This window comes from Salvia hispanica, chromosome 5 (assembly GCF_023119035.1).
Source record: "Salvia hispanica cultivar TCC Black 2014 chromosome 5, UniMelb_Shisp_WGS_1.0, whole genome shotgun sequence".
NCBI classification, from domain to species: domain Eukaryota; kingdom Viridiplantae; phylum Streptophyta; class Magnoliopsida; order Lamiales; family Lamiaceae; genus Salvia; species Salvia hispanica.
The window spans coordinates 37,255,526-37,281,336 of record NC_062969.1 but is presented as its reverse complement, the minus strand read 5'-3'; the positions used below and the strand labels follow the sequence as shown (position 1 = coordinate 37,281,336).

At 37.9% G+C, this 25,811-nt stretch overlaps 3 protein-coding genes across 4 annotated transcripts; 2 read left to right on the top strand and 1 right to left on the bottom strand.

Annotated features, from left to right (window-relative positions):
• Window positions 1-347: 347 nt before the first annotated feature.
• LOC125189099 (sister chromatid cohesion protein PDS5 homolog A) lies at window positions 348-17,089 on the top strand. The gene is made up of 34 exons (XM_048086296.1): window positions 348-606; window positions 2,097-2,300; window positions 2,406-2,587; window positions 3,670-3,796; window positions 3,871-4,089; window positions 4,359-4,575; window positions 4,652-4,797; window positions 4,879-5,024; window positions 5,295-5,444; window positions 5,608-5,656; window positions 5,759-5,950; window positions 6,086-6,268; window positions 7,043-7,197; window positions 7,287-7,413; window positions 7,560-7,709; window positions 7,790-7,849; window positions 7,940-8,076; window positions 8,200-8,317; window positions 8,441-8,572; window positions 9,007-9,206; window positions 11,355-11,511; window positions 11,679-11,825; window positions 12,630-12,710; window positions 12,800-13,432; window positions 13,519-13,623; window positions 13,917-13,996; window positions 14,482-14,533; window positions 14,671-14,754; window positions 14,847-14,884; window positions 15,518-15,580; window positions 15,767-15,829; window positions 15,914-16,077; window positions 16,297-16,649; window positions 16,727-17,089. The coding sequence occupies exons 1-34, from the start codon at window positions 514-516 to the stop codon at window positions 16,757-16,759; spliced, it is 5,040 nt and encodes a 1,679-aa protein (XP_047942253.1). The 5' UTR covers window positions 348-513; the 3' UTR covers window positions 16,760-17,089.
• Window positions 17,090-18,140: 1,051 nt separating this feature from the next.
• LOC125191039 (WEB family protein At1g12150-like) lies at window positions 18,141-20,330 on the top strand. Its single transcript, XM_048088502.1, has 3 exons — window positions 18,141-18,293; window positions 18,353-18,515; window positions 18,584-20,330. The coding sequence occupies exons 2-3, from the start codon at window positions 18,363-18,365 to the stop codon at window positions 20,087-20,089; spliced, it is 1,659 nt and encodes a 552-aa protein (XP_047944459.1). The 5' UTR covers window positions 18,141-18,293; window positions 18,353-18,362; the 3' UTR covers window positions 20,090-20,330.
• Window positions 20,331-20,608: 278 nt separating this feature from the next.
• On the bottom strand, window positions 20,609-24,886 carry LOC125188724 (serine/threonine-protein kinase D6PKL1-like). 2 transcript variants are annotated; one of them, XM_048085742.1, is made up of 3 exons: window positions 24,540-24,886; window positions 22,918-23,957; window positions 20,609-21,865 (listed from the first exon to the last, which is right to left on the bottom strand). In XM_048085742.1, exons 2-3 carry the CDS (start codon window positions 23,847-23,849, stop codon window positions 20,974-20,976), a joined length of 1,824 nt encoding a protein of 607 aa, XP_047941699.1. In that variant the 5' UTR covers window positions 23,850-23,957; window positions 24,540-24,886; the 3' UTR covers window positions 20,609-20,973. The 2 variants fall into 2 exon arrangements, with proteins under 2 accessions (XP_047941699.1, XP_047941697.1); XM_048085740.1 differs by having other exon boundaries at window positions 24,608-24,886.
• Window positions 24,887-25,811: the final 925 nt, after the last annotated feature.

Genomic DNA, 25,811 nt, shown 5'->3' with positions numbered 1-25,811 from the left:
TCAGCCTCGTTATGATCTGATTAATAAGTTAAATATGTACAAAAAGATATTATTCAGGACCATAAATTAATGCATACTCCATTAATGTATTTTAAAATAGATTTTTTTGCGAAAGTAGAAACCCATTTTGGATTTTAAAATATGTCGACTTTATAAATTTTGACGAAATTATTAAATATCTAAGATCAATTTTGAATGATCAATTTTGGACTTTAGTTAAAAATAAATTTAAATATTGCCTTATTAGGAGTAGTTCAAATAGGATAGGAGAGCACGTGTGGTGCAGCTGTAAATCGAGTAAATCTGGAGAGCTGAAGCCGCCTGGCTCCGGTTCTAAATTCTAAACAGAACAACGCCCAAAACCCAAATACAAAATTCAAAAAACCCCCAAATTCACTTCACTCACAACACACACACTCGCTGAGGAACACACATTCAAAACACGCCTTCCTTTCATGTGAAAATTCGACTGCAATTTCTAAGTTGGCTGAGATTCCATCGAATTCGCTTTCAATGGCGCAGAAGCTGCAGCAGCAGCTCAAAGAACTGGGATCTAAGTTGGAGGCTCTTCCTTCTTCCAAAGACGCTCTCATTAAACTCTTGAAGGTGAGCCTCCGCGTTTTGCGTCTTTTTTTTGCATGCGAATTTTATTTTGAGAAATTCTTTTGGCCTCTGGAATTTCAATTCTGTTTGTTGGAAGTTCCGTTTGTCGACGCATGCTTGCAATTTGAGGAAGTTGTGCTTGCATTACAATTAGAGTTGAATTAGGGCTCGTTTTGAAGGTGCTATTTGTCATTGTTAATTTCTGTTATTTTTACAACCAATTCGAATCTGTGACTTCTCGTTTCGAGATTTTAAGGTTTCGTGACTTGTGATATGGAATTATGGCTGCGCTTGAGTTCAATTACAAGTGCATGTGTCTGCATTGCGAGTTTTGGGGCTTTGTAATCGTTGGGATTGAATTAGGGTTCGGTTTAGGCTCTTGGACGGTATATGAAGTCTCTCTGCTTCTTTTATTGGATTAAGTTTTCGCCTTTTGGTTTGGCATTGGTGTTAAAATAAAGAAGATGTAGAAAGCACGGGTCATGTCTGCTTCTAAAGTAAATTAATAATGAGCTTAGGAGACTTGTTCTGGCTGTGATTCGTTTTACATTTTTTGCTACATGTGCATATGAATATCCAGAAATGTGTTCTCTTTTTTTGTTTAGGGATTTTATTGCTTTAGTTTTCTTCTTTATACTACTTCACTGTAAGATTGATACAATTCTTAAACACTAGGGAAATTATTTAGTCAAGAATCAAGATGTTTTCGGATTCAGCTGAGAAACCTTAGCATATCTAGGCAAGCACATTCAGATGTCTCTATGTGGTTATGCTAATACATGTAGGTGAATAAGAGAGCAAAGCACCAGATTCTTTCGCAAAATTATTAGTTACACTGCAGTATAAAACATTTTCTGCTCCGCTGCTTGTACATTACCATACAGAGGAGACATCAGGATGGTATATGCTTATGTTTAATATGTAAATTCCTGTTTGGCATTTTGCATCTCTAATAAAAAGTGTCATATTCATGTAAATTTAGTAAATAATTAATGTCTGTCAAGCTCCTTGTGCTCCATGTGAAGCAAGAGAGGGGGAAAAGTGAAACCTATGAAGTCCGTGTTTCTGTCAAACATCCTCTAGGATAATTAGAAGAATTCACTACGGCTGACTGGTCTAGACAATCGAAGCTAATAAGGCCTAGACAATCGAAGGTAATAAGGCCTAGACAATCTGCGTTTCTGTCAAACATCCTCTATATTTCAGTCAAAACTTCTAGAGTAATAGAAATGTGTCTAATTAAGTGGCAGGGATCATGCCTCCACAATAGTAGTTTAGTTTTGGTGAAGTTTTGAGTCATAAAGTTTCTGGCTGGTTTGCTATTTTTTCCAAGCTTTCTTTTAAGGTTCTCAATGGTAAATGCTATTGAAGTTATTATTACCATGGAGTGTGGAATAGCTATATGAATGAGATTGTGACGGTGCTTGCTTGATATGAGGTTACCTGAATGTTTTGTTTGTTCATATTAAAATGATTTCTCCCTCCTCTTGCAGCATGGAGTGACATGCCTAACAGAATTAGATCAGTCACCACCCAAAACAATGTTGGACTCCATGCAGTCTTTCTTGAAAGCTATTGTGAAGCCAGAGCTATTGAAACATCATGATCAAGAAGTAAAGCTTTTCGTTGCTGCGTGTATTTGTGAAATAACTCGAATTACTGCACCTGAAGCTCCATACGAAGATGATATTATGAAGGTCTGTTTCTTTTCTGAAGAAGTAATAGCAATCAAGATAACAATTTTTTTTGTGCTTAGTTTATCTTTGCTTGGATTCTGATACTCACCAACTGATCTTTGACAGGAAATTTTTCAGTTGACTGTGAGTACTTTCAGTGGCTTAAGTGATGTAAATAGCCCATCATTTGGAAGGATAGTTGTTATTCTTGAAACTGTGGCAAGATACAGATCATGTGTTGTTATGTTGGATCTTGAATGTGATGATCTCATAAAGGATATGTTCTCTACATTTTTCACTGTTGCCAGGTATGATTCTCTTAATTGCTTCCTATTTCTTCAGTACAAAACCAATGTTATGCTTGTCTGGATGCCAGCTATGTTTCTTACAACTTTTACATTAGGAAGTCAAAGTGTATTAAGTTGTTTAGTATCTAAATGTTTGTGTCAAATGTTTTACCACATTTTTTTTCTCTTCTCCAAATTTCAGCCGTTCCCCAGATGTTCTAACAAAACCATAATTTTATTTAGATTTATCCCGAAGTTACTTCAAATGAATTTTGGTTACCCTTTTGCTTTTCCTATCCCTTTGACCATTATAGTGACCAATTTAAGCTCTCCCCACTTTGACGTGCCATTTCGTGTCTTTTCGGTTTTCTTTCTTAAAGAGTGAGGATTGATGAGACAGGTGATGGTTTTGTGATTGCTAGAACATTTTAGATCTATGACTCAGTTTGATGACATATTTTTTGTATATACTATTTGGGTATGTTCAACAAATATGTATCTTGATATTTTTTCTTGACTTTTTCCCCAGGGTGGGGAGTTTCTCGTAATCCCTTTCCTTTTTCATATTTTTTTGAAAGGGAGGATTATAATTACCTTTTGATGAAGCAATGTGTTTATTCTATGCAAAGTTTGTTTAGATATGTTGAAAGGAGAAAGAAATGCAAAGAGACATCAATATGTGGTTGTAGGTACCATGCATTATCTATTGAACCTCCTTGTAAACCAAAAAAAATAACTATTTTTGGAATTCCTATATTCTAAAAGAGTAAAGAAGCTAAGGTATTAGATCCCTATAATATGACTGATGTGTCTAAGACTCATGGACTAACATTAAGGTTGGATTGGAATAATTTTATTTAAACATGTTCTTAAGATAGACTTGTGTAGCACTGTAGTATCTGATTCCTGCTAACCCTGTTTCTACCTTAACCTAACTTCTGTTTTCTGGCTCCCTAGACTAAGAGAAACAAGTTTTTTCAAACTCATGAGGATGTTTGTTCTATAAGTTGACAGTTGATGGCTGATCGAGAAAGATAACTGCCTGTACTGGAGTATCTTGATGCTTAACTGTATTGATGTATTGAATTATGTTTGACCTTCAGAGATGAGCATCCTGAGAATGTTATCACTTCGATGCAAACAATCATGGAGGTACTATTCGAAGAAAGTGAGGATGTACCTGAGAACCTGTTGCTTACATTGTTGTCTGCTTTAAGTTGTGATAATGAGGTGATGTCTCTTTTCTTGCTTCCCTTATCTGGATTCAACAACTTTTCCAACGGAAATGAACTTTGGCGCTTCAGGACATCACCATAGCTGCAAGGAGGCTTGCTATGAATGTGGTAGAACGCTGTGCTGAAAAATTGGAACCTGGCGTAAAGCAGTTTCTTGTGTCCTCAATGTCAGGAGACCGCAGGTCCCTGAAACCTGAGATGAATTACCATGCCGTACTATATAATATCTATCAGTCTGCTCCTCAAATCCTATCAGGAGTTGTTCCTTATCTTACTGGAGAGCTACTGGTAATCATACCAGATGCTTTTAAATATTCATCTTAATCTTTTATGTTACATTTATAACATAGTTAGCTATGCTTTCTCTGTCGGGAACGTCTGATGTCATATACTAAAGTAAAATACTTGACTCTTGGCTGTTGCTTGCACATCCCTTAATTTTTATCTGTCAAGTTCAAAAGAAAGTGGGTTTGGTAATTCCCGAATACTGTGCTATCAATGTTTCATTAGTTGGTTATGCTGGAGTCTAATCTGGTTTCCAATCTTGACATAAACAGAGCGATCAATTGGAGGTTCGTTTGAAAGCTGTAGGGTTGGTTGGTGACCTCTTTTCACTGCCTGAATCTACGATTTCTGTCGCTTTCCAGCCTGTCTTTTCTGAGTTTTTGAAAAGACTGACTGATAGAGTGGCAGAGGTCAGAATGTCTGTGCTTGAACATGTCAAGAGCTGTCTTTTGGTGAATCCTTTTAGACCGGAAGCTCCTCAGATAATCTGTAAGAAATCCTACTCTTGTTTCCCCTATATTGCAGTTTCTAAGCTCTTAACACTGATTATTTAATCAATTTCCAGCTGCTCTGTGTGATCGGTTATTGGACTATGAGGAAAGTGTTCGTAAAAAAGTCGTTTCAGTTGTTTGTGATGTGGTATGTCATGACACCACATCCATTCCGGTTGAAACTATTAAACTGGTATCTGAACGCCTTAGAGACAAATCCGTATGTATACCTGTCTCATCGCTTTCATCATTCATTGTTGCCATCTCCCTGCTATTCTGTAATGATTTTTGTGGCTTCCAGCTTCTTGTTAAAAGGTATACAATGGAGCGGTTAGCTGACATATACAAAGCATCTTGCATGAAGCAGTCTAGTGGCACGGCAGAGAGTGGAGAATTTGATTGGATTGTGGGAAAAATCTTGAGATGCTTCTATGATAAAGATTTCAGGTAAGTCACTGAAGTCCTACTTATGTGTTTTGCAAAAAAATAAGTCCAATCAATATTATAATGAGTAGAGTGATTAACTCTGAGGAGGCAGTTTATTTTGTTAAAAACTAACACCATGAAGAAGCTAATGAAAATGTGAATTTAGTCTGTAATATATGCTAGTAGAGACAGGTAAGAGGGCACCGACTGCAACTGATTTCTAGCTAAGATATTTCAACACCCTTGATTTATGTGTTGTAATATTTTTGGCACTGTTATCTCTCCATACAGATCAGATACAATAGAGCCGATCCTATCTTTGTCCTTGTTCCCAACCGATTTTCCTGTCAAAGATAAGGTGAAAAAGTGGGTTCGTATCTTCTCTGGGTTTGACAAAGTTGAGGTTAAGGCTCTTGAGAAGATACTAGAACAGAAACAAAGGTGCGTCAAACTGCTAAATTTGACACTTTCTTTAATATTATTATAATCGTTATTTATGATTTAGTATGCATTGGGGGTTGGGAGGGGGGTGGCGGTGCATGAGTGGAATATACATCAAAGCCTTAACACTTGTAAGGTACTCACGTCGGGAGAAAATATGCAGGTTACAGCAGGAGATGCATAAATACCTTTCCCTCAAACAGTTGTCTGGGGTAATAACAATTGGTTCTGCATTCTATATCTCTGAGTATTGAAAGTATCTTGGTGGATCTTTTGATGAAGATGTTGTTTCTTTGTCTAATTATATTTTACAGGAAGGTGATAAGGTGGAGAACCAAAAGAAAATATTGTTTTGCTTCCGTGCTTTGTCTCGTTCTTTTACTAATCCTGCAGAAGCAGAGGAGAACTTCCAGAATCTTGACCAATTGACGGATTCCAACATATGGAAACTTCTATCGCAACTTCTTGATCCAAACACTAGCTCAATTCAAGCCAACAGTTCACGGGTGTGGCTTTAATCTCATAATGTTACCATTCTGGTTTCTTTTCTTTCGTTATTCCCCCTTTTTCTTGCAACGAATCAAACATGACAATGCTTCATAATCAAATAAGGTTGCTCAATCATTCTTGATATTGTATAGGATGATATACTGAAACTCCTTGGGGATGAGCATAGACTCTATGAGTTCCTGGGCACTCTTTCTTTGAAATGCTCTTATCTACTTTTTGATAAGGATCATGTCAAAGAAATTGTTCTGGATGCTGGCGTGCACAAATCTTCTGGAAACAACGATTCAGTTTTGTCCTGCATGACGATTCTTGTGGTATGGCATCTACTGTCGGTTTTTGATTATGTCCAAATGACTGCTGATATAATGACATCCAGACTCTTGGTGGCTGCTGATTGTTTTCTAATGGAAACCAAGAAGCTCTATGCATTTTGGAACCTCACTTGAGTGTTTTCCGAGATTTTTTGCATATCAGATTTATGGTCTGAAAATTTGAAAATCAGGAGATGTTGAGATCTTTCTAGTACACATTTTTGTTTGGTTGAAATTAAATTCTTCAAATAGACATACTCTTGTTTGAATTGTGAGGCACAAAAACCTCTCTATTGTTTGATTTTGTCCCAAGGCAAATAGAATATGCTATATTGGTCTGCTATGATGGTTTACTATTTACACACATGGATTTGGAGATGAAAACCTAAGGGTGTACTTGGCACGTGAAGGGGAATTGGGTTTGTTTATCAAGGGGAATTCAATTCTACACCCCCCCCCCTCGGTTGTATAGAAGAGTGGGGTATTCCTCTTATGTGGGGTATCGAAACACTCTTTTAGTGATCATTCTTTATTTCCAAACATGTACTTACCATTCCTTTCCCATCCTCTTTCGACCAGTTAGCCTGCGCCTCCTAGATAGTACTACTATTACACTAGCATTGCTTGTTCTATTGAAATAACTGCATAATAGTTATGGATAATGACTAATGATTGCTTGCTTAATCTTCGTAAAGAACTCCTTATATCTCAGGGGTGTTGTTACTTGATAACCAAGACATTTCTGTACTCTTTCTGATAATAGTTTACTACCTATAGATTCTTGCTCGATTTTGTCCTTTGCTACTACATGGAATTGAAGAGGACTTGGTACATTTTCTTGAGGATGACAATGAAATAATAAAGGAAGGTACCCTCCACATCCTCGCAAAGGCTGGGGGAACTATCCGAGAGCAGCTGGGTGTTTCATCAAGGTGAGACTATATAATATTTGTTCTAAATTATTCTGATGGCCTTTTTTTTTGTTTGTCTTCTTTGGCTGAAACTTTTACTATCCTTGTAGATCATTAGACCTTATACTCGAGCGTATATGCTTCGAGGGTAACCGAAGGCAGGCCAAGTATGCTGTTCATGCACTGGCATCCATCACAAAAGATGATGGACTCATGTCACTTTCTGTTCTTTATAAGGTTTTATTTGCCTTTTTTCTATTTGTCGTCATGTAGAATTCTCTATCATTTTTGTTTTATTTTTTTGGCTTTCTATGCTGCTTAAAGTTTATGATTCTGTTCTCTCTCTCTCTCTCTCTCTCTCTCCTTGCCTTCCAAATTACTAGAGGCTAGTTGATATGCTTGAAGAGAAGGCCCACATGCCAGCTGTACTACAGTCTCTTGGGTGTATTGCACAAGCTGCCATGCCTGTCTTTGAAACAAGAGAAAGTGAGATTGTAAAGTTCATCAGAGAAAACATACTGGAGATTGGACATGTATGTCAGATTAAATAAACGAGACATTTGTGTTCCTTTCTTTGTTATTGCAGTTATCATGTTATACACTTCACTTGCAGGTATCAGAAGAAAAAGCACCTGATTCTTGGGATGATATAAGTGAACTTTGTTCCTTAAAGGTTTTTCTATCGCATGCTTTTATATCTTCGCTAAATAGTGGACATATTGGGAACCTTTGGAGCAAAATGACAATCAATTTGTACATGCAGATATATGGAGTCAAAGCTCTGGTCAAGAGCTATTTACCTACCAAGGATGCTCACCTTCGATCTGGAATCGATGACCTATTTAGAATCCTCAAGAACATTCTCTCTTTTGGTGATATATCAAGCGAGATTAGATCGAGGTATCTGGGCTGTTTTATCTGAAACTTTCTTTTAGGATATTGGATTCATAGATGTCTTCTTCATTTGCCTGAGTATTAATAACTTTTTCTGGCATTAATGTCATTTCTCTCTCTGTGTTCCAGTTCAGTTGACAGGGCTCATTTAAAGCTTGCTGCAGCTAAAGCTGTTCTCCGTTTATCAAAATACTGGGAGCACAAAATCCCCATTGATGTCTTTTACCTTACAATGAGAACCTCTGAGGTAGAGTGCATTTTGTTTTGAGTATGTACATGTTTAAAAAATAAAATTTCTAATTCTTAATACCTTGTATACTCTAAATGGGGCATTATTTTCTTAACTCCCTCCCCCTAAACTATTTTGTAGGATAACTTTCCCGAGATCAAGAAACTACTTCTCAACAAGATTCATCAATATGTAAAGGACCGAGCTCTAGATCCTAAATACGCTTGTGCTTTCCTGCTCGACGATACATCTCAACAGGAAGATATTGAGGAGGTAAAGGGGACGTCAGGCTATAACTGGTTTCTTCACAAACATTTAATGCATGGGCAGTGCATAAATAAATTAAAATTTGAAAAAGTATTTTAAAAGTGGTGGCAAGTAAGACACCTAAATCACATCATCTTAGGCTTGATCCTTATTTGAGGTAATATAGTGGGTAGAGTGTATAATATATAACAATCACTGGCATGACTTTTGGTGTGAAAATCTTATTATTGTGAATTTTGCAATGACTTCTCTATATGACTAGGTTAAATACTCTTGAGAATTGAGATCAAACCAGATATTCCTAAAACACATTTGCCTATACACAGCCTAAACAATTCAAACTCACATATCTTTTTATTGTATCCTAAAATATTGGTGGTGATTTGTGTACCTCTTGGAAGTTCCAATGTTTTGCATAACCAGCTCAAACTATTTGGCAGAACAAACGCAATTTGCATGACATCATCCAGATGTGTCGACAAGGAAGGGGGAGGCAGACTTCTTCTCAGACTGATACGGATTCTTCCCCACACAGTCCAGAATACTTGCTTCCATATGTGGTGCATTCCCTTGCTCATCATCCCTCATGTCCTAGTATTGATGAGTCCAGAGATGTCAAAATATTTGAAGAAATGTACAGGTATCATAGACTGGGAATTATAATTGCTAAAATGAAGTTTAAAGAGCTTAAGTTAATAACACACAGCTGTACGTTATTTTATAAAATCCTGACTGTTATTTATTCTCTTAGCATAGCTGTTGTTCATAGCTCTATTGCTTTAGGTTGTCTTGGCAAAAATGATATACTTCTATGATGGCTATGCATTTGCTTCAATATTTCCTTAGGCATTCTCATATGTCTGTACTTACATACCTTTTGAGCTCAGTTGGAGAGTATCCATGGAATTGGGTGCTATATTGCAATCTCAGTTCTCAACAATGTTGATATGGTCTTGTGGAGCGGAGTGATCACCTTTTCAATTGGCTTATAGGATTCTTGTTGTTTGTGTATTTTCCCATCATTTGGGTTGCACAATTAAGTTATACTTTTCTCATCTGCTTTGACCTGTTATCTGATACGCAATTAATAAATGTGATCCTGAAGAATCACCAGAGAAACCGACTTAATGATTTAAATGGTAGATGTAATAATTTACTTGTGGTAGAAATGATTATCTGCATGATTCTGATGCAACTCTAGCCTTGGTGTTGATCGGAAGTCAAAGCAAACAAGTGCTATTGAATATAAATCTCCAAGACACAGAATCAAATCATCTTTTAACCCAAACAATAATAAAATGTAAAATGGTGAACTTGTCCTAGAGATTTGTTGGTTGTTATTAATTACAAAGCTTGTAAGGAGCAATTTCAGTAACATCCAATTTTGATTTGTTGCCCTATGAATGTGATTGACATTTCATCATCTCTAAGCTTTATAATTACTGCTATTTTTTGAAAATTTTGACGTTATAAAAGTTATTAGCTAAGCCCAACAAAGAAAGATTTTCCTACGTGATGGTTATTTTCAGCATTTTGTCAAATTTTGATTGTGTCGGGATATCAACTAAAAGAATATTATTTAATGCCTAAGCGGACAATTGGCAAGCTGTATGCCATCTGATAGCAAAAGTAAGGTGTATCTAGAAAAAATATTTGCTAACTACATTCACTATTCAATATTTTGGGTCCATTTGACTTGCATACTATATGCTTGGTTATTACGTGCATCACTAGTTTCGGTAGGCAGAAAGATAAACTCGCTTAGCAACATGCTTGACTCTTAAAAAAAAAAAATAATCAGTATCAAAAGTAGAGATAAAACTTGCAATAAATAATCTAACATCAATTAGAAGTATCTTAATGCAGCTATAAATGAGTGTACTCGTGTCTAGAATAGACATAATTTTTAATTACTTGACCGCACACCTTCTTTATTGCGCATGTGCTCAACTCCTTGAATCTTGGTTGACTTACAACTTTGTTTAATGCTAAGAATGTAAGGTGTATTTTCATGGGAAAGCACTTCATGGCTGATAATATTTTTTAGAGAGGATTAAGCTTTCAATTCGTATGAAGGTCTTTTTGGTGTGTCAAGAAAACCATTACTTAACAACCTCTCAGATTGCTTTTGATTATATCACATGCTCTACAACATGGTTTAATTTTCTTAGTTTTTTTTATTGTTTTGAAATTCAATTCGTGCAAGGTTTCTTGACCGACACTTGCTCAAATGATTTATAGACTTGGAAGAATGCATTTGTCGAGATAATTTGTGATGTGAAAATTACAAATAGGACTAAGAGCACATAAGTTATCCATGTGATATTATATGTTTGTTACATAAATTGCATCTGCTTATCATGGAATTTTAATCTAGTTACTTCCTAAAGCATAACTAAGTTTCTTTTATGATTAATATGTGTGAGATGTGGTTAGTGGTTACTATAAAAGTGTATATTAAGTCATATATAATTTATTAAAGCATAACAAAGTTAATTTTCCTGATCCAGGAGAGAAAAGCATTTAAAGAAATTTGTTTCGTCGCTTTTGGGAGGTTTTGCATTTAATGCTAAATTATTAATTTATTAATTTTTGGAAAAGACATCTGCTTTTGGTAAAAATGAACTACTTGGATCCACATTTTACAATTGTTGTGCCTTGAGAATGCTTACTACTTATGAGAACGCTTGTACCTATATTATGCACTGACGACAACATGCTGGAGTAAAAATACTGATAGTGCGTGACATTTCTTATTCCCCATTTAATATATGTGTACCTGCTTCAGGAAGTTGTATCTTTTCATATCAATGCTGGTGCATGGAGATGGAGACGGAAAATCTGATGTCAGCATAAGCAAGGACAAGGAGACCCTTTCATTACTTAATTCTATTTTCCTATGTATAAAGCGCTCAGAAGATGCTTTAGATGCTACTAAGTCCCAGGTTTGATATTTAAATGCTACTAGACTTTTCTTGTCAGTTTCTGAAGTAGCTTAATCTGTCGAGGAGACAAAATCTCCCCTCTTGGAGAAAATAAACTGCCTAGATTAGAACTTTTTGTGATTAGTTTTTCCTAAAGGGATGAAATCATTCCAAATTATATATTACAGAATTTGTATGCTCTGTGCGACCTTGGCATGTCAATTGTGAAGAGGTTTGTTCCAAATCAAGATGATCTTCATGACTCAACTGCATCTGTGACTCTTCCTGCTGGGATTTATAAACAACGCACAAAGAAAGATGACAGTGACTCGCTGGTATGTATGCCAATCTTTTATTTCATATAAGCTTTTGTATCTGTCTTGATAAGGAGATAAATAACAAGAGTATGGATTCCCTGCTACTTGGATTTTTCACATCTTATTGTTGTTAGAAGAAATTCATATTTAAGTGAAAATAATTGATGTTGGCAAGTTTCTGTAAGGGGTAGCAGGTGACCCTTTATGTTCTATGCTGTGCGCAGCAGTACACCACCAGCCTTGGTTTTGATGAATGTCATACTGAAGCTGTTTACCCCTATTATTCTTTTATGTTTGGTTAACTGCAGTTCTCAGATTACACATGCTTTGATCATTTGAACCTGTCCGCCTTCTTTCAGCATTCAAGCTGCTGATATAGTTTTAGGTTTTTTTAGTATCAGTACCTTTTCCGTTGATTGACTAATTAAGCATTGCCCCAACATGAGTCCTTCATCACAGCCTTTACCTAGATGGCTTGATCATTCAAAATTCCAATTTGTTTTATCATGCTGTCATCTGCACTGATTCTTTTTAATTGTATGCGGGTTTACTTTCTTTGCCTGCTGTATTTACTTTCCCATGAAATATCAGTAAAAGCTATGAGGGTGCTCATACACTGTTTGAGATTGTTTTCTTATTCTGATTCTTTTGCTTCTTTACTTGTTATTGAGTTCTGGTCATGTTGACCGTACAAGATTCTTTTGTCTCGAGGTCAGAGATGTCGTCTAGCATTCACGGACCTTCTAAGATAGTATGTTTATCTCTCTATTGCTCCGCTGAGCCATCTATCTTTGAATATGTTTCTTGTTTCTTCTGAACTAGGTTGGTGAAGAGAAGACGTGGCTGGCAGAAGATGGTGTTTTTGCCCATTTTGAATCACTTAAATTGGAAACTAATGAAATTGTAAGATTAAAAACGTGCTACTGCTATAAAACATCTTATCTTTGTCTTGTGTGGTAATTTGGTCATATGGTTTAATCTGTCAATTTCAGGCCAATTCAGTACATGCAGAGGATGATAACATGAAGGACAGTGAAACAGAGGGCAGTGAGATACCATTAGGAAAGTTAATGAAAAGACTAAAAGCTAAAGCAGCAAAGGCAAGAAAAGAGGCAAAGAATCAGTCTGCACCATCTGGGATCTCTAAGGAAAACGATTTTGATATCTTGAAAATGGTGAAGGAAATAAATTCTGATAACCTGGGAACATCTGGCAAGATTGGATCAAGTAACAATGCTGAGCATGTTGGCAAAAAGAGGAAAAACATCCACCAGCTAGAGAAGAGGAAAACGTTGTTGGATGAATCTAAGGATGCCCCTGTCCCAAAACGTAGGAGAACATCATCTGCTCAAGCTCACAAATCTCTCCAAACAACTCCTCCAAAGGGTTCTAAGAGGCCTAGTAAAGTAAATCAGGAAGATACTAGTGATGTTTCTGACAAAATGGATGAAGATCTTCAAACTTCTTCAGAAGATATAGCAGCACAGGAAAAAATGGAAGAATCTGCAGAATCTGACTTGTTACTTTCCCGTATGGGGAAGAAATCCAGTGCCTCTTCTAAGCAGAAAGCTAAACGACCTGGCAGAGATAATGCTGAGACTCTCCATCACTCTCCTGATGCTAAGGTATGGTTCTAAGTTATGGAATAGGTTGAAGGCCTATGATTCATGATATGAATTATATTCTGACAAACTGACTCTTGTATATGCAGAAGCCTAAGAAATTCAAAGAAACTGAGGAGGCACCTTCGTTTAGTTTTTCAAAGTCTGCATCTCTGAAGAAGCAGAAAAAGAAAAGTGTCTCTGGATTAGCAAAGGTTAGTGCCATTTCGTGCAACTCTCTCTAATGATTAGTGATTGTGAATATCCATTGTATTAATGACCTTATATGGGTACTAATGATGCTTTTTTCTGTGTTACAATACCAAAGATGCATATATATGGAAACTGGATTTTCATGACTCACATGCATCCCACTTTTAGAAGTGACAAATATAGTAATGAAACAAAATACATGGTGTATGATCTTCTATGATGAAAGTAAATGATCCAGAATTTTCTGTCTCCCAACACTTTCTAACATGGGTTCCACTTTTTTTTTCATCTTTAGTGCACAAGCAAGGACAGCGGAAGCCACAGTAATGATTTAATTGGTTCCAGAATTAAAGTTTGGTGGCCGATGGATAAGAAGTAAGTTCTGTTCAATTTGTTCTGCCATAAGCATAGTAAGATGCGTGCAAAGGCAACTTTGGTAATGGAGATGCATTCATCAAATGCTTCAAACCAAGCACACCTAGTTTTCCTGTGCAGCTCTCCATTTGATCTGAAGTAATACAATGCCTGATTTATACCTCTATTCTCATAGACGAGACCATGAGAATCTAGAAATCAGAAAAGAATAAAGCCAAACCAAATAAGAAGTGGCCGGACTGTGAATTCATTTTTTTTGTATGATTTCATCCATAATTATTTGAATTTTTATAGCTATAGGTATCTTTCTCCCCCCACTTCATTTGGATTTTCCAAGACCTCAACGCTGTCAATAATGATATCTGCATAAGCAGTAATCAGTTAATTTTGCAGAGCACGTTTCAAGTAGCATAAACTTCCATGGTGATAAATTTATGTAATTTGAAAGTGATTAATGGCATTAATATTTGTCTGGTATTCCACAGGTTCTATGAAGGGGTAATAAAGTCATTTGATACCCACAAAAAGAAACATGTGGTAAGATGCATTTTGGTCTCTTCATTTCTTTTTTGACACTAGAATTAGTTGACAGTGCCTTTTTTATGATTTTCTCATTCGTCACTCTTTGTTTCCCTATTCTTCTAAAAATATTTATCTTTAAATTGCATTCGCAGATAGTATATGATGATGGAGATGTGGAAGTTCTTCGACTAGATAGGGAGCGCTGGGAACTAGTTGAGAACAATCTCAAATCAAAGGTGCTTACAAAGTTCTCAACTTAATTTTCTACTGTTAGAAATGTTTCTCTGTTTTAGCGTGATATTTGACAATGTCCATACTCCTTTTGCAGCAACTTGGCTCGTCAAAGGGCTCTCTTTCTAAAGGAGGGTGAGTGATGCCTTCACTAAACTAGAGCACACTCTTGTTCAATTTAAACTACATACTCTGCTTCGAATCTCTCCCCTTTTCTTTCAGCAAAAATTTGGATATGCATATGCACTCAACGATCTACATCCACATATAAAAAAAACCCATCTACATGCATATACAGTTCTTGGATTTACATACAAAAGCCTGATGAGTACATAAATATATAATTTATGGAAAATAAGAAACTTATATTACTCATTCTGTTCCACAAAATAGTGCACACTAGGTTGTGGCAGGACTTTTAATAAATATTAGGTGATTGGATTGTAAGTGGAGAAGGCCCACACTTTATTTTGTAAAATGTGTTGTGAGTGGAGGAATAGTGAGCCAATATATATAGTCGATCACATATTTCAATATATGTAAATGACATATATAAAACAAAAGATAAATATAGTTTAGATTTTATTAGTGACTATAGCTGCTTAATTTGTATTTGTGATAATTGTTAACTTAATTTGTAGTTCCATATAAAATAAAATGTTGGAGTATCTTAATTATGTGCCTCACCTGTACGCATCTACTATAAATGTTTTAACAGTTTTTTAGCAGAGTTACTTTGATCTGATGTCCTCATTATTTGACCCGCAGATCATCTGGGCAGAAAAAGAAAACGGTGGGAGGCTTAGAACAGGTTGAAAAACTGGGCATGAAGTAAGTTGCTTTTCTGCTATATGGATTAGCTGAGATGCTCATTTTTTTTTATTTGACATTTACATTTTTTGTGATTTATTGTTTAACTTAATTATCTGCCTAACCTGTATGCGTCTCCTGTAAATGTTTTGACAGTTTCTTTAACAGAGTTACTTTGATCTGATGTCCTCATTATTTGACCCGCAGACCGTCTGGGCAAAAAAAGAAAGCGTTGGGAGGCTTAGAACAGGTTGAAAAGTTGGGCTTGAAGTAAGTTGCTTTCCTGCTATATGGATTAGCTGAGATGCTCATATCTTTTATTTGCAATTAGCTTATGTAGAAACTGAATGGCAGATCTCTGTCATCTCAAGCAAGAGGGAAGAGGACTCCAAGAAAAAGTCCTAAAGAAGGTCGAAAAGGTCCAGTGAAGATTAATTTCTCTGTGGGAAGGAGAGAAAAACCAGTGGACGTAGAACCTGAGTCTTCCACAAAGTCCCTGGTTGATCAGTCAGACTCAGGTGATGAGTCAACTATTGGACTGCAGTATATAATTGCTAATTGTGTTTATACTACTTTTCATTGACATTGTTCTTGGTGGTCTTTTGAATGTTTTTTTGTGTTTTTTTCCCCTAACTATGCTGTTTACCCACTATACTTCATCATATGCAGTGGTGGTACAAGCATATTTGTTGATTTTGTGCGCTCAAACTTATTTCGTGTGTTTTCTGACAATCCAGAGAAGGAACAAAATGAGAGGAGTCATAAGAGTGTATCTGATGAGGAGCTGTCTAATAATGACAAGAAACACGAGGAGGATGCTGAATCAGAAGAGCCCAAAGAGGGCGAAGACGACTCTGAAAATACTCAGAGTGACCATGCTGGTGGCCCTCCACATGATGCTAGTGAATTGGATAACGAGGCTGTTTCTGATTCGGATGGGAAGCAGTTAGATGAAGACAAAGAAGAATCTGGACGGGAGTCTGAGGAAGCAGATGACATGGACAGCCAGCCTGCATCTTCGGATAAGCCTGATAAAAACACAAGTAATTCTGGCTCTGCAGATGATGAGCATTCTGATGACGAGCTTCTGGTACTCCACTTTAACAACTCATGCAAGGTTTTTACGATTGGAGTGATTTTGACTAAGATTGGTGTTTCAAAATGCAGAGCACGTGGAGACAACGAGCAGGAAAGAAATAGGGAGGCTACCAACATTACGATGGTGGTGCACTTTGATGATTGTAATGAGATAGCAAAATTAGTGGGAGAAGATGTGTCTGAGTATGAATAAACTCGTGTAGGTTTTTTAGCAGCAAAGTAGTGTAGCATAAATGATAAAAACTATTGGTTCGTATAGTTGGCAAAGCAAAGAAGGTGTACAGCCATTAGGTGTACTAACATCTGCTTGTTCTTTTTTGTAGTCCAGCAATCATGATTTGTATGTATGCTTATTGATTATTGCGTTAAAACGCTCATAACTATGTTGTGCCTACATTCATAAATATACCTTCGACACTCTGTTTTCTTTCATATGCCACGAACTGTGTTGCGCTCCAATATTTTTGATGGTGAGGTAACCGAAAAACGGTAACGGGAGAGGAGAGGTCATAGCTTTGATTAGCTGTAGAGAGAGTCTGGTGATTAGCTGATTTTCATTGTTAATTTCGTCTTTTGTGAGTATAGAAGAATAGGTTGTAGTATCAGTTGGAGAAGTGGGGTTTGCTAATAAGGAAGAGGACGATCGGATTGCCATATCATGTTCTTGTTCTTGTTAAAAATTTATCGAGAATGGAAGGCTATCTTTTAACTGCTCACGCCAAACTCATTAGTTTCAACACTCTTTTGCTCCGAACTGGTGGTGATTTAGGTGTTGATGCGACACAAAGGGAAGCTTGGAGTTGCAGGAATTTGCAATGGCGGAGGAGGTGCATTCATTTACCCTGGGAGGAATGAGCAGCCTCCCAAAATAGTTACATAGAATAATATTGTTTTGTGCATGGTGATAATTCCTCGTGTGTTTTTCTTATTTGGAGAATGTCTTGCAGATAATGAACTAGTTTGTTATTTATGTGTAAATAAAGTTGTTGCAAATGTTGACAGAACAATTGATGTAAGATACAAGCATATCAATCATAGAGTAAATGCATATCAGATTTCAGCTAAAAACACCAATATAGATCACAGTCGAGAGGAGATCTCAATTGGAGCATTACTCAGAAAAAGATATATCTATGCGGATGATTTTTACTTTGTTTTTCACGGCTCAGACTTTATACCAAGATAATATACCATTTGAGCGTCTCTCAATAACAACTGATATTCAACAATAGGCCATTTAGATAAAATAATAATCATACAGAAATTACACTTAATATATGATTTGAATTTGTTGGATATAGTATTATACTACTATAAAGATATAATTAGCATTTTAAATGATACTCCTATATTGGTATGCAAGGTGAAATAGCTAAGAAAAAAGAGTGAAAATGGGGGCGTTTTCTTCGGATTTCCAGACAAGAGAAATGGAAGGAGAAATATTCGGCCCCCTTTTACCATCATATACATACTTCTCCAAACATTTCCATCCTTCCCACCTTTTTCTTGCTTCGATTCCTCTGCTTTTCTTCAACATTATAGCAGAGGAATTGAAAAGCAGAGGAAACAAAACAGATTGATTAATCTTTTTCTTACATAATTCGCATTCATTCCTCTTCATAATCTGCTACCACAGGTATCTATTTCCCTTCATTCATTCACTTGTTTCCATTTCCAATTGATTGTGAATTGCAGGATTAGAGATATGGTGACAAAAGCGCAGGAATCGGCCCCCGATGTCAGAGAGGTCGACTCGAACGCGCCATTCCAGTCCGTCAAGGATGCTGTCTCTCTATTCGGTGATGCAGGGTCGCCTGCGTCCGCATCCACGGCCCTGGCCAAGAAGAAAGCCGAGGAGGTAAAGTTTGCACGCGTAAACGTAACATTATATCTCCAATACTAATTCAACAAACCAAACCAAACCAGGGATTGATCCAAGTAGAGGCGCAACATCACCTAATGGTTAAGGAGCGGTTACACTACACCAACCAATTGCGAACCACCGAAGCTGCAAAAGCGCAAGCTCTGCGCGAGCTGCAGCTGGCCGATAAGACGCTGGACTACCTCCGAAACAAGCTTCAAACACTCACCAATTCCAAGCAGTCATCCATTGCAGCTGCCGAGGCTGCCAGAGTCCGAGCTGTGGAGCTGGAGGAGCGAGAGAGCAGAGCACCGCTGGGCAAGTCCATCCTCGACAACGAGTGGGAGCTTTTCAAATCCGCCACGGCACAAGTCATCGCTAGCAAGGAGGAGCTCACGAATCTAAGAAAGGATTACGATGCTGTCGTGGTGGAGAGACTCACGATGCTCCAGAAAGCGGAAGGAGCCCAGCACGAGCTGCAGAAGGACGAGGAGAGGCAGGGCCAGGTCATGAAGGAAGTCGAACAACTGCGCCAGACGTTCGATCAGGCGAAGCAGGCCTTGGTCGAGGTCGAAGAGGAGTACATGAAGCTCGTCGCGGAGAAGGAAGAGTTGTTGAATAGTCATAAACTAAACCAGGAGCGCGTCGAGAAAGAGATCAAGCGCTTGGAAGAAGAATACGTGCCAAGCGAAACTCTCCAGGCGAATCTCGATGAGACGATGGAAGCGATCAGAGTTCTGCAAGAACAGCTGCACGACATGCAGTCCTCAGATCTGTACACCATCCGGCAGATGGCTTCCGAGCTCGACAGCGCCAAGAGGGTATTGGAAGAAGCCGTAGCAGAAGAAAACATGCTCCGAGCTTCCAATGATTCGACTAAGAAGCAACTGGAGGAAGTGCAGAGCGAGCGGACAGCAGCAGAGAAGGCGGAGTTGGAAGCCGAATTGACCATTGAGCAAATGCAGGGCGATCTAGAGAAGAGCGAGGCTGAGCTCGAGAAAGCTAAGTCGGAATGTGGTTTCAATATGCAATCTCGTGTGGGGAAGCTTCTAGAAGAGGCTGAAATGGCAAGGCATGAAGCAGAAAGCAATAAGAAGAGCGCTAAATTACTACGCGAAGAGGCCAAAGCAGCAGCAGCTGTGACCGAAGAAGCAGACGAAAAGCTCAAGACGACACTGAAGGAAGCGGAAGAAGCCAAGGGTGTCGAGAGGCTCGCAGAGGAACAAATCTACTGCTATGAGGGTCATGGCGATGGTTCAGGATCAACTAGGAGGATCACACTGTCAGCTGAGGAGTTCGACTCAATGAATGAGAAGATCAAGGAGTACACGAGTAAGGCCGACATAGAAGTGGCCACTGCCATTGCCGAGGCAGAGGCTATAAATGCAAGAGAGAAAGAAAACTCAGAGAAACTGGAGGCATTATTGAAAGAGAATGAGGCCTTAGAGTTAGAAATCAAGGAGGCTCTCAAGGCAGCAGAAATGGCAGAGGCCGACCAGAGATTGCTTGAGACCGAACTCCAGAAAAGGCGTCAAAACGAAGTCAGCAAAGCTACAAAAGTGAAACGCTGATCAGTACATGTGTTTTTGGAGATGAGGGTAAATATTTAGGAATTCAATAGCAAATCGCTTACTTGTACTTGGTAGATAAAACAGAGAATAATGAGACAGAGCATACCTGGTCAGCAAGCACAAGCCACATCTTGATCGAAGATTCATGAGATCGCAGCCTAATTTTTCTAGTCATCAGATTTCAGAAAGCGCATTCTTTGAGATTTGTAACTACTTACCACAAAAATCAAATTTTCTTCTTTACTCACTTAAATATCATATTAATACAATACCTTACAAGCACTGTTAGCAAACCACCAAAATGAACTCAGGAAAGATGGTGCAAAAGATTAACTATCTGGTCTTTCAAAAAAAATCAAGAAATAACTACTAGTAGTACTATCTTCCAACTGTTGAGCACAGAAATATCTGTTCTATGACATTCAAATTTACAAGATTTTAGAAAGGGTAAAAGCATAAGTTATTCTCTAACTCTAAGTAATAACCATACCATGACTTTTTCTATCCAACTCACATCTATAAATCTAATCTAAAAGCTCAATTATCCAAAACAGTTCAACAACTTACAAGCTCTCAAAATATTATTTTGGAACTTATAAGATATGTGAAATAAGCTATAGCAAAACAGCCAAGGTTACAGCTATCTGTGTGTAGTAGAATGGTTGAAGAAGCATACAAAGGGATAGGTAGTAAAGAGATCCATTTATCATTTGGTCCTACATTGCTTTGAATTCAACAACCTTGTTTCCCTACAACAAATTATACATGTACTTCAATTCTGTAGCTATCCAACCTCCAACAACTTCCCCACTTCAGTTTTCACACATTTGACTCTCCAACAACTTCCAATTCTTCCTCCACCATTAAGTGAACATTGAGGTTAACTAGAAGAAATCGAACTCGAGATATTTGTCACTTTTCTGGTCCACAGCTGCAGTAGGAGCAGAAGCAGGAGCAGCAGTGTTTTCATAGCTCGGTGCTGCTGGGATGGGAAGCCGCTCATAGTCTACTGGATTTGGAATTTCCGGTGGGGTGGCACACCGTATCAGAGCCCAGTTCACTCCTTCGAAGAACGGGTGTTGTTTTATCTCAGTGGCGCCTCGTTTATAGGCCAATCTATGCTGAGGCTCCTTCACAAGCAAACCTCTTATCAAATCCCTAGCGGCAAAGCTGACAACAGGTGATTCTGGGAAGCGGAGAGGCTGCCCTACAACGTTGAACAACGTGGCTCTGTTACCAGACCCCTTAAACGGAGTTTTGCCAAATAAGAGCTCATATAGGAAGATCCCAAACGTCCACCAATCCACCGCACTTCCGTGACCTTCCCCTTTGATGATCTCAGGTGCAAGATACTCATGTGTCCCGACAAAAGACATTGAGCGAGCGTTGCTTGGCTCGGCCATCAGCTCAGGCAACGGTCTAACTTGGTTGTCGATTTCATTTTTGTTTTTGGGTTTCTTATCCTTCTTGGATTTGCTGGAGAAGATACGAGGAGAAAAGCATGATGTCGGGACAACGCACGATGGCTGAATGCAGGATGGTTCGATGCATGCTGGCTGGGCACAGTAACCGGAGTTTTTACGCTGTGCATCATTATCGAGAGATGAGGTCTTCACCAGAGTCGGGCTAACAGCACAACGAAGTGAAAGATCAAAGTCTGAGAGCATTATATGTCCATCGTCCCTAACTAGGACGTTTTCTGGCTTTAGATCGCGATAGACAATCCCAAGCATGTGTAGATACTCCATGGAGAGCAGCACTTCAGCAACATAAAATCTGCCCAAAGGAAAACGAGAAAATAGTTTAGGAGCTCAAACTTTTACATTAGAGGATAACCTGGGGGGGAATTTTTCCCAATAATCAAAGATAAAAGATGGACACCATTTATATTTCTTCAAGGCAAATTACCTTATTTTACCAATCACATTAGCCATAAAAACCAAATCTTTGAAATTCATAAGGTCAAACACACCTTGAATGGCATAGTATCTTCACTTAGCACAAGATACAAAAAGCTGCTTTTGAAGGATTGACAGAAGCAACCAAATATGTAAGAATTAAGTACTACTTAACAAACACTCAACAAGGTTTTATGTCAATTTTAACTATGGTGGAATAAAACAGATCCGCACATGCATAAATTAAAAGTTCGTAGACGAGAGCATGATGTGTGGTCATAAGATATGAAAAAAAACTCGTAACACAGAATCTATGAGCACTGACCAGTCCTTTAACAACTAGAGACCCCAACAATGCCGAACCCGAAAGCCCCCAAAATTTAATGAGGAGGAAGAAGAAGGAGCAGATGAATGACGAAAGGGTTATGGAGGAGAGGAGGTAATAGTAACAGTAATAAAGATAGAGATAAAGATACACACTACCTATAGTCCGCTCTGAGAAATGAGGGAGACTATAAAACTACTAAAAAACAACGCAATTCATAATGACTAAGGATGCATTGCAACAACAGCCTTGTGATAGACAAACTTAATCATCTAACTGAGATTCTACCAACTGAGAGATTCTGACAGGCTAGAGATAATACTGAGACTTTGGAACTGAAGAGTATCAAAATTTAGATACTACTAATAAATTGTGTATTCCAGTGCAAAATCAAGGTGGTCTGCAGATATTTAAGCGGCTGATCTTAGCAAACTAACTCTGCGGAAAACACACCAAGTAGCTGAAGTAGCTCAATATTAGTTCGAAGGCAATAATAAGCATGAAATGCATGATATGACTGCCATGTATGCTGAAAATGTACAGCCACATTGCAGTCTAGTTTTGCTAATTGTTCACATGGTTAGTATGATTAGAAAATATCTTACTTTACTGCTTGTTCGGAGAAATATTTTCCTGGCTGTCTCTGTCTAAGAGTGTGTAGGTCTCCTCCGGGGCAGAATTCCATAACCAAACATGAAAATTTATCAGTTTCAAAATGGACGTACAGAGTCGGAAGGAAGGGATGGTCCAGGGACTGTAGTATCTCTCTTTCAGTCTGAGAACGGAGAAGCTTCTTACGACCTGCTAAAGAAGCCTTGTCCATAACTTTCATTGCAAAGTAACATTTAGTTCCAGTCAACTCAGCCAGATAAACACTCCCGATATCTCCACAACCTAATTTTTTCAGCAGCCTGAAATGGCTCAATCCTATTACACCATCTCTGGATCGGAGTGCTTGGATGGCTTCCCATCGCATATCATTTGCTTTATGGGGTTTGTTGATACCACTACTAAAGCTGCTACAGGTGCTCTCATCACTCACATCACTGGCAGTGCTTACTCGGCACACACTGCTCTTTCCACTCTCAATGTCTACTCTATCGCTTACTTTGGCACTTCCACTAGTTTTTGCAAGACTATTGGGTGCATCACTAATCTTTGCCGAAACTGAGCTGTTCTTCGCACTGCTTGGGTTATATATTTTCTTTTCTGGATCCTCGGAAGTTTCTAGCAAGATCTCATTAACATCATCGTTGGTTGTGGACGCTTGCTCAGATCTGGTAGACAAAATTTTGGAATCTGAGTTAGCAGGTGATACATTCAACGAATCCTCAAGGTTAACTTGAGATAGTTTGGACTCAACATCTTCTCTAGGTTCTCCAGCAGTTGCCATCTCTGGTTTAACCAGCTTTGGCTTGTTAGTGTTTAGCAGCTGAGAAGGTATCGATTTGAGATCATGTGTCTTGACCGTATAATGAGCGCCGACAGCTTTTTGTTGCAATCCCAAGGGAGCCCTAGAGCCCGTCTTGGAGGCCATCACTGAAACAATAAGCTACTCCTTAAGACTTAAATACAACACAAAAACTGCACAACGGCCACGATATCGCCCCAAGCATTTGATCTCCAACTCCGTGGAACCAGAACCCTGTCAATTGCATTCACCAACGAGTAAACATCTTGACATAACTAAAGAAGGAAGTATGTTAAGTCGATCTAACATTGCTAACAAGCATAACTTAAAATTCATAATAATGTGCGGTCAAACACCAAGTGTTGTGCAGGATCTGAACAAGACAACAGAAATATCATAGAATCAAACAGCAAGGGAAACCCAAATACTTTGTTCTAGCAAGTTAGCTAGGATAAAATTAAAATGCCCGCAAACTGAAAAGCAGAACTGGAAAGGACTTTTAGCAAGCATCAATTGAAGAAAGAATTCCAAAAGGAAGGAGACGGAGAGTGATGATAATACTAGTCAATCACAGCAGATACTTTTCTCGCTTTAACAGAAGTAAAAAATTGAAGCCCATTTCCAGTAAACCTGAAAAGACGAAACCTAGAAAACAAAATCCACAGAGGGAATCAAGGACCACCCGAAAAAGAAAAGCAAAGAGGGTCAGTGAATCAAGTCAGCTATTCACAAATGCAACAGTTTGAAATTAATCAAATTTAAATAAACACGATTCAGTGTGAGAAACCACATAAAAATCAGATCTTGATCACAAACCTGCAATAATGAAAACAGAAAGCTCGGCAGATATCCAAATCAAGAGAGAAACGATGAAGAAAAATAACCTAAACTCGCAATGATCAGAAATTATTCCTCTTTGGCAGTTAAAAAATGAGCAGTCTACGTAGACAGAATACACGGCGTGGTGTTTGGCAAACAGTTAATGTGGCATGGCATCTCAATTCTCAAATCCACCACTTTTTATTTGGAGAAGAGAATCATAATCATAACCGTGAGCGGAGGTTGCTACGATCAAACTGAATCAAGATCCACCTGATTAACCCCTTCTCTATTCTTCAGTTAAATTACTCCTCACTCTTAGTTGAACTGTTAAAAATATTTCCAATTCCATTTTAATGCTTTTTTTTATGTAAATAAGCATCAATAAAATTATAGTGGGACATGGCAGACTCCCCCATCTGAGCTGTGACCTGTAAATATGTTATGGATTATTACAAAATTATTAGAGTGAGAATGTGAGGTTTTGATATTTATTAGATCAAGCTAATTTTCTTATTATTAATTTATCATCCTTTTTTGTGATAAAACCAACATATACACACTACTAAATATTTTTGAGATCCTATGTAGTCACTGGATTCACTTACATTCAAAATCTAGCTACCACCCTCTGATTATCAAAAATGAAAAAATATAAAATTAAAATAGGGGACATTTTGTAATCATATCAACAACTCCAATGGTGATGAAATTTGTCAACTTATGATTGTTTCAAACATGTACTCCACTTTACTTGGGTGCATTACATAATCTCAATAGGGAAAAAAATGGAAACATGAAGCGAGAAATTAAAAAGAGGTGATTGATTTGATTTCATTCAACTCATCCTTGACAAAGATATGATAATGATGAGCCTACCTTATCTCGATCGGTAGCTAGACTAGACGTGGTCCGATCACATTTTGTTCAAAATAATCATTATGTATTGCGTGTGGAACTCTTTCTCGACTCAAGCTTAGACTCCAATTAAGACTCAACACATGTGTTTGCTCAAACTTTTTTCCTATTATTGGTGGATTTAATATTTATCATGAATGTATGGATTTGGAGTGGCTAAGTCCATTATTGACATTGTGTTGCCTGTACTTGTCGTTGTAGTTTAAGGCAAACAGGCCCCCATATCCAGAATGACATTGCTTAGTTTGGACAATAAGCCACCAATTTTGAACTTCGGCATCTTCTTTTTGTGTGTGGTCGAGCACGTACACGTGTGCGTGCTTGTGACCTTATGCATCCATCTAATTATAT

Excerpts from the sequence above, each read along its gene's own strand:
- LOC125189099 (XM_048086296.1), top strand. The coding sequence starts at position 514 with ATGGCGCAGAAGCTGCAGCAGCAGCTCAAAGAACTGGGATCTAAGTTG. Across the intron at positions 11,826-12,629 it reads AAGATGACAGTGACTCGCTG|GTTGGTGAAGAGAAGACGTG; the intron begins GTATGTATGCCA and ends CTTCTGAACTAG. Across the intron at positions 12,711-12,799 it reads AATTGGAAACTAATGAAATT|GCCAATTCAGTACATGCAGA; the intron begins GTAAGATTAAAA and ends TGTCAATTTCAG.
- LOC125191039 (XM_048088502.1), top strand. The coding sequence starts at position 18,363 with ATGGTGACAAAAGCGCAGGAATCGGCCCCCGATGTCAGAGAGGTCGAC. Across the intron at positions 18,516-18,583 it reads CCAAGAAGAAAGCCGAGGAG|GGATTGATCCAAGTAGAGGC; the intron begins GTAAAGTTTGCA and ends AAACCAAACCAG.
- LOC125188724 (XM_048085742.1), bottom strand. The coding sequence starts at position 23,849 with ATGGCCTCCAAGACGGGCTCTAGGGCTCCCTTGGGATTGCAACAAAAA. Across the intron at positions 21,866-22,917 it reads TTCTCCGAACAAGCAGTAAA|ATTTTATGTTGCTGAAGTGC; the intron begins GTAAGATATTTT and ends TCCTTTGGGCAG.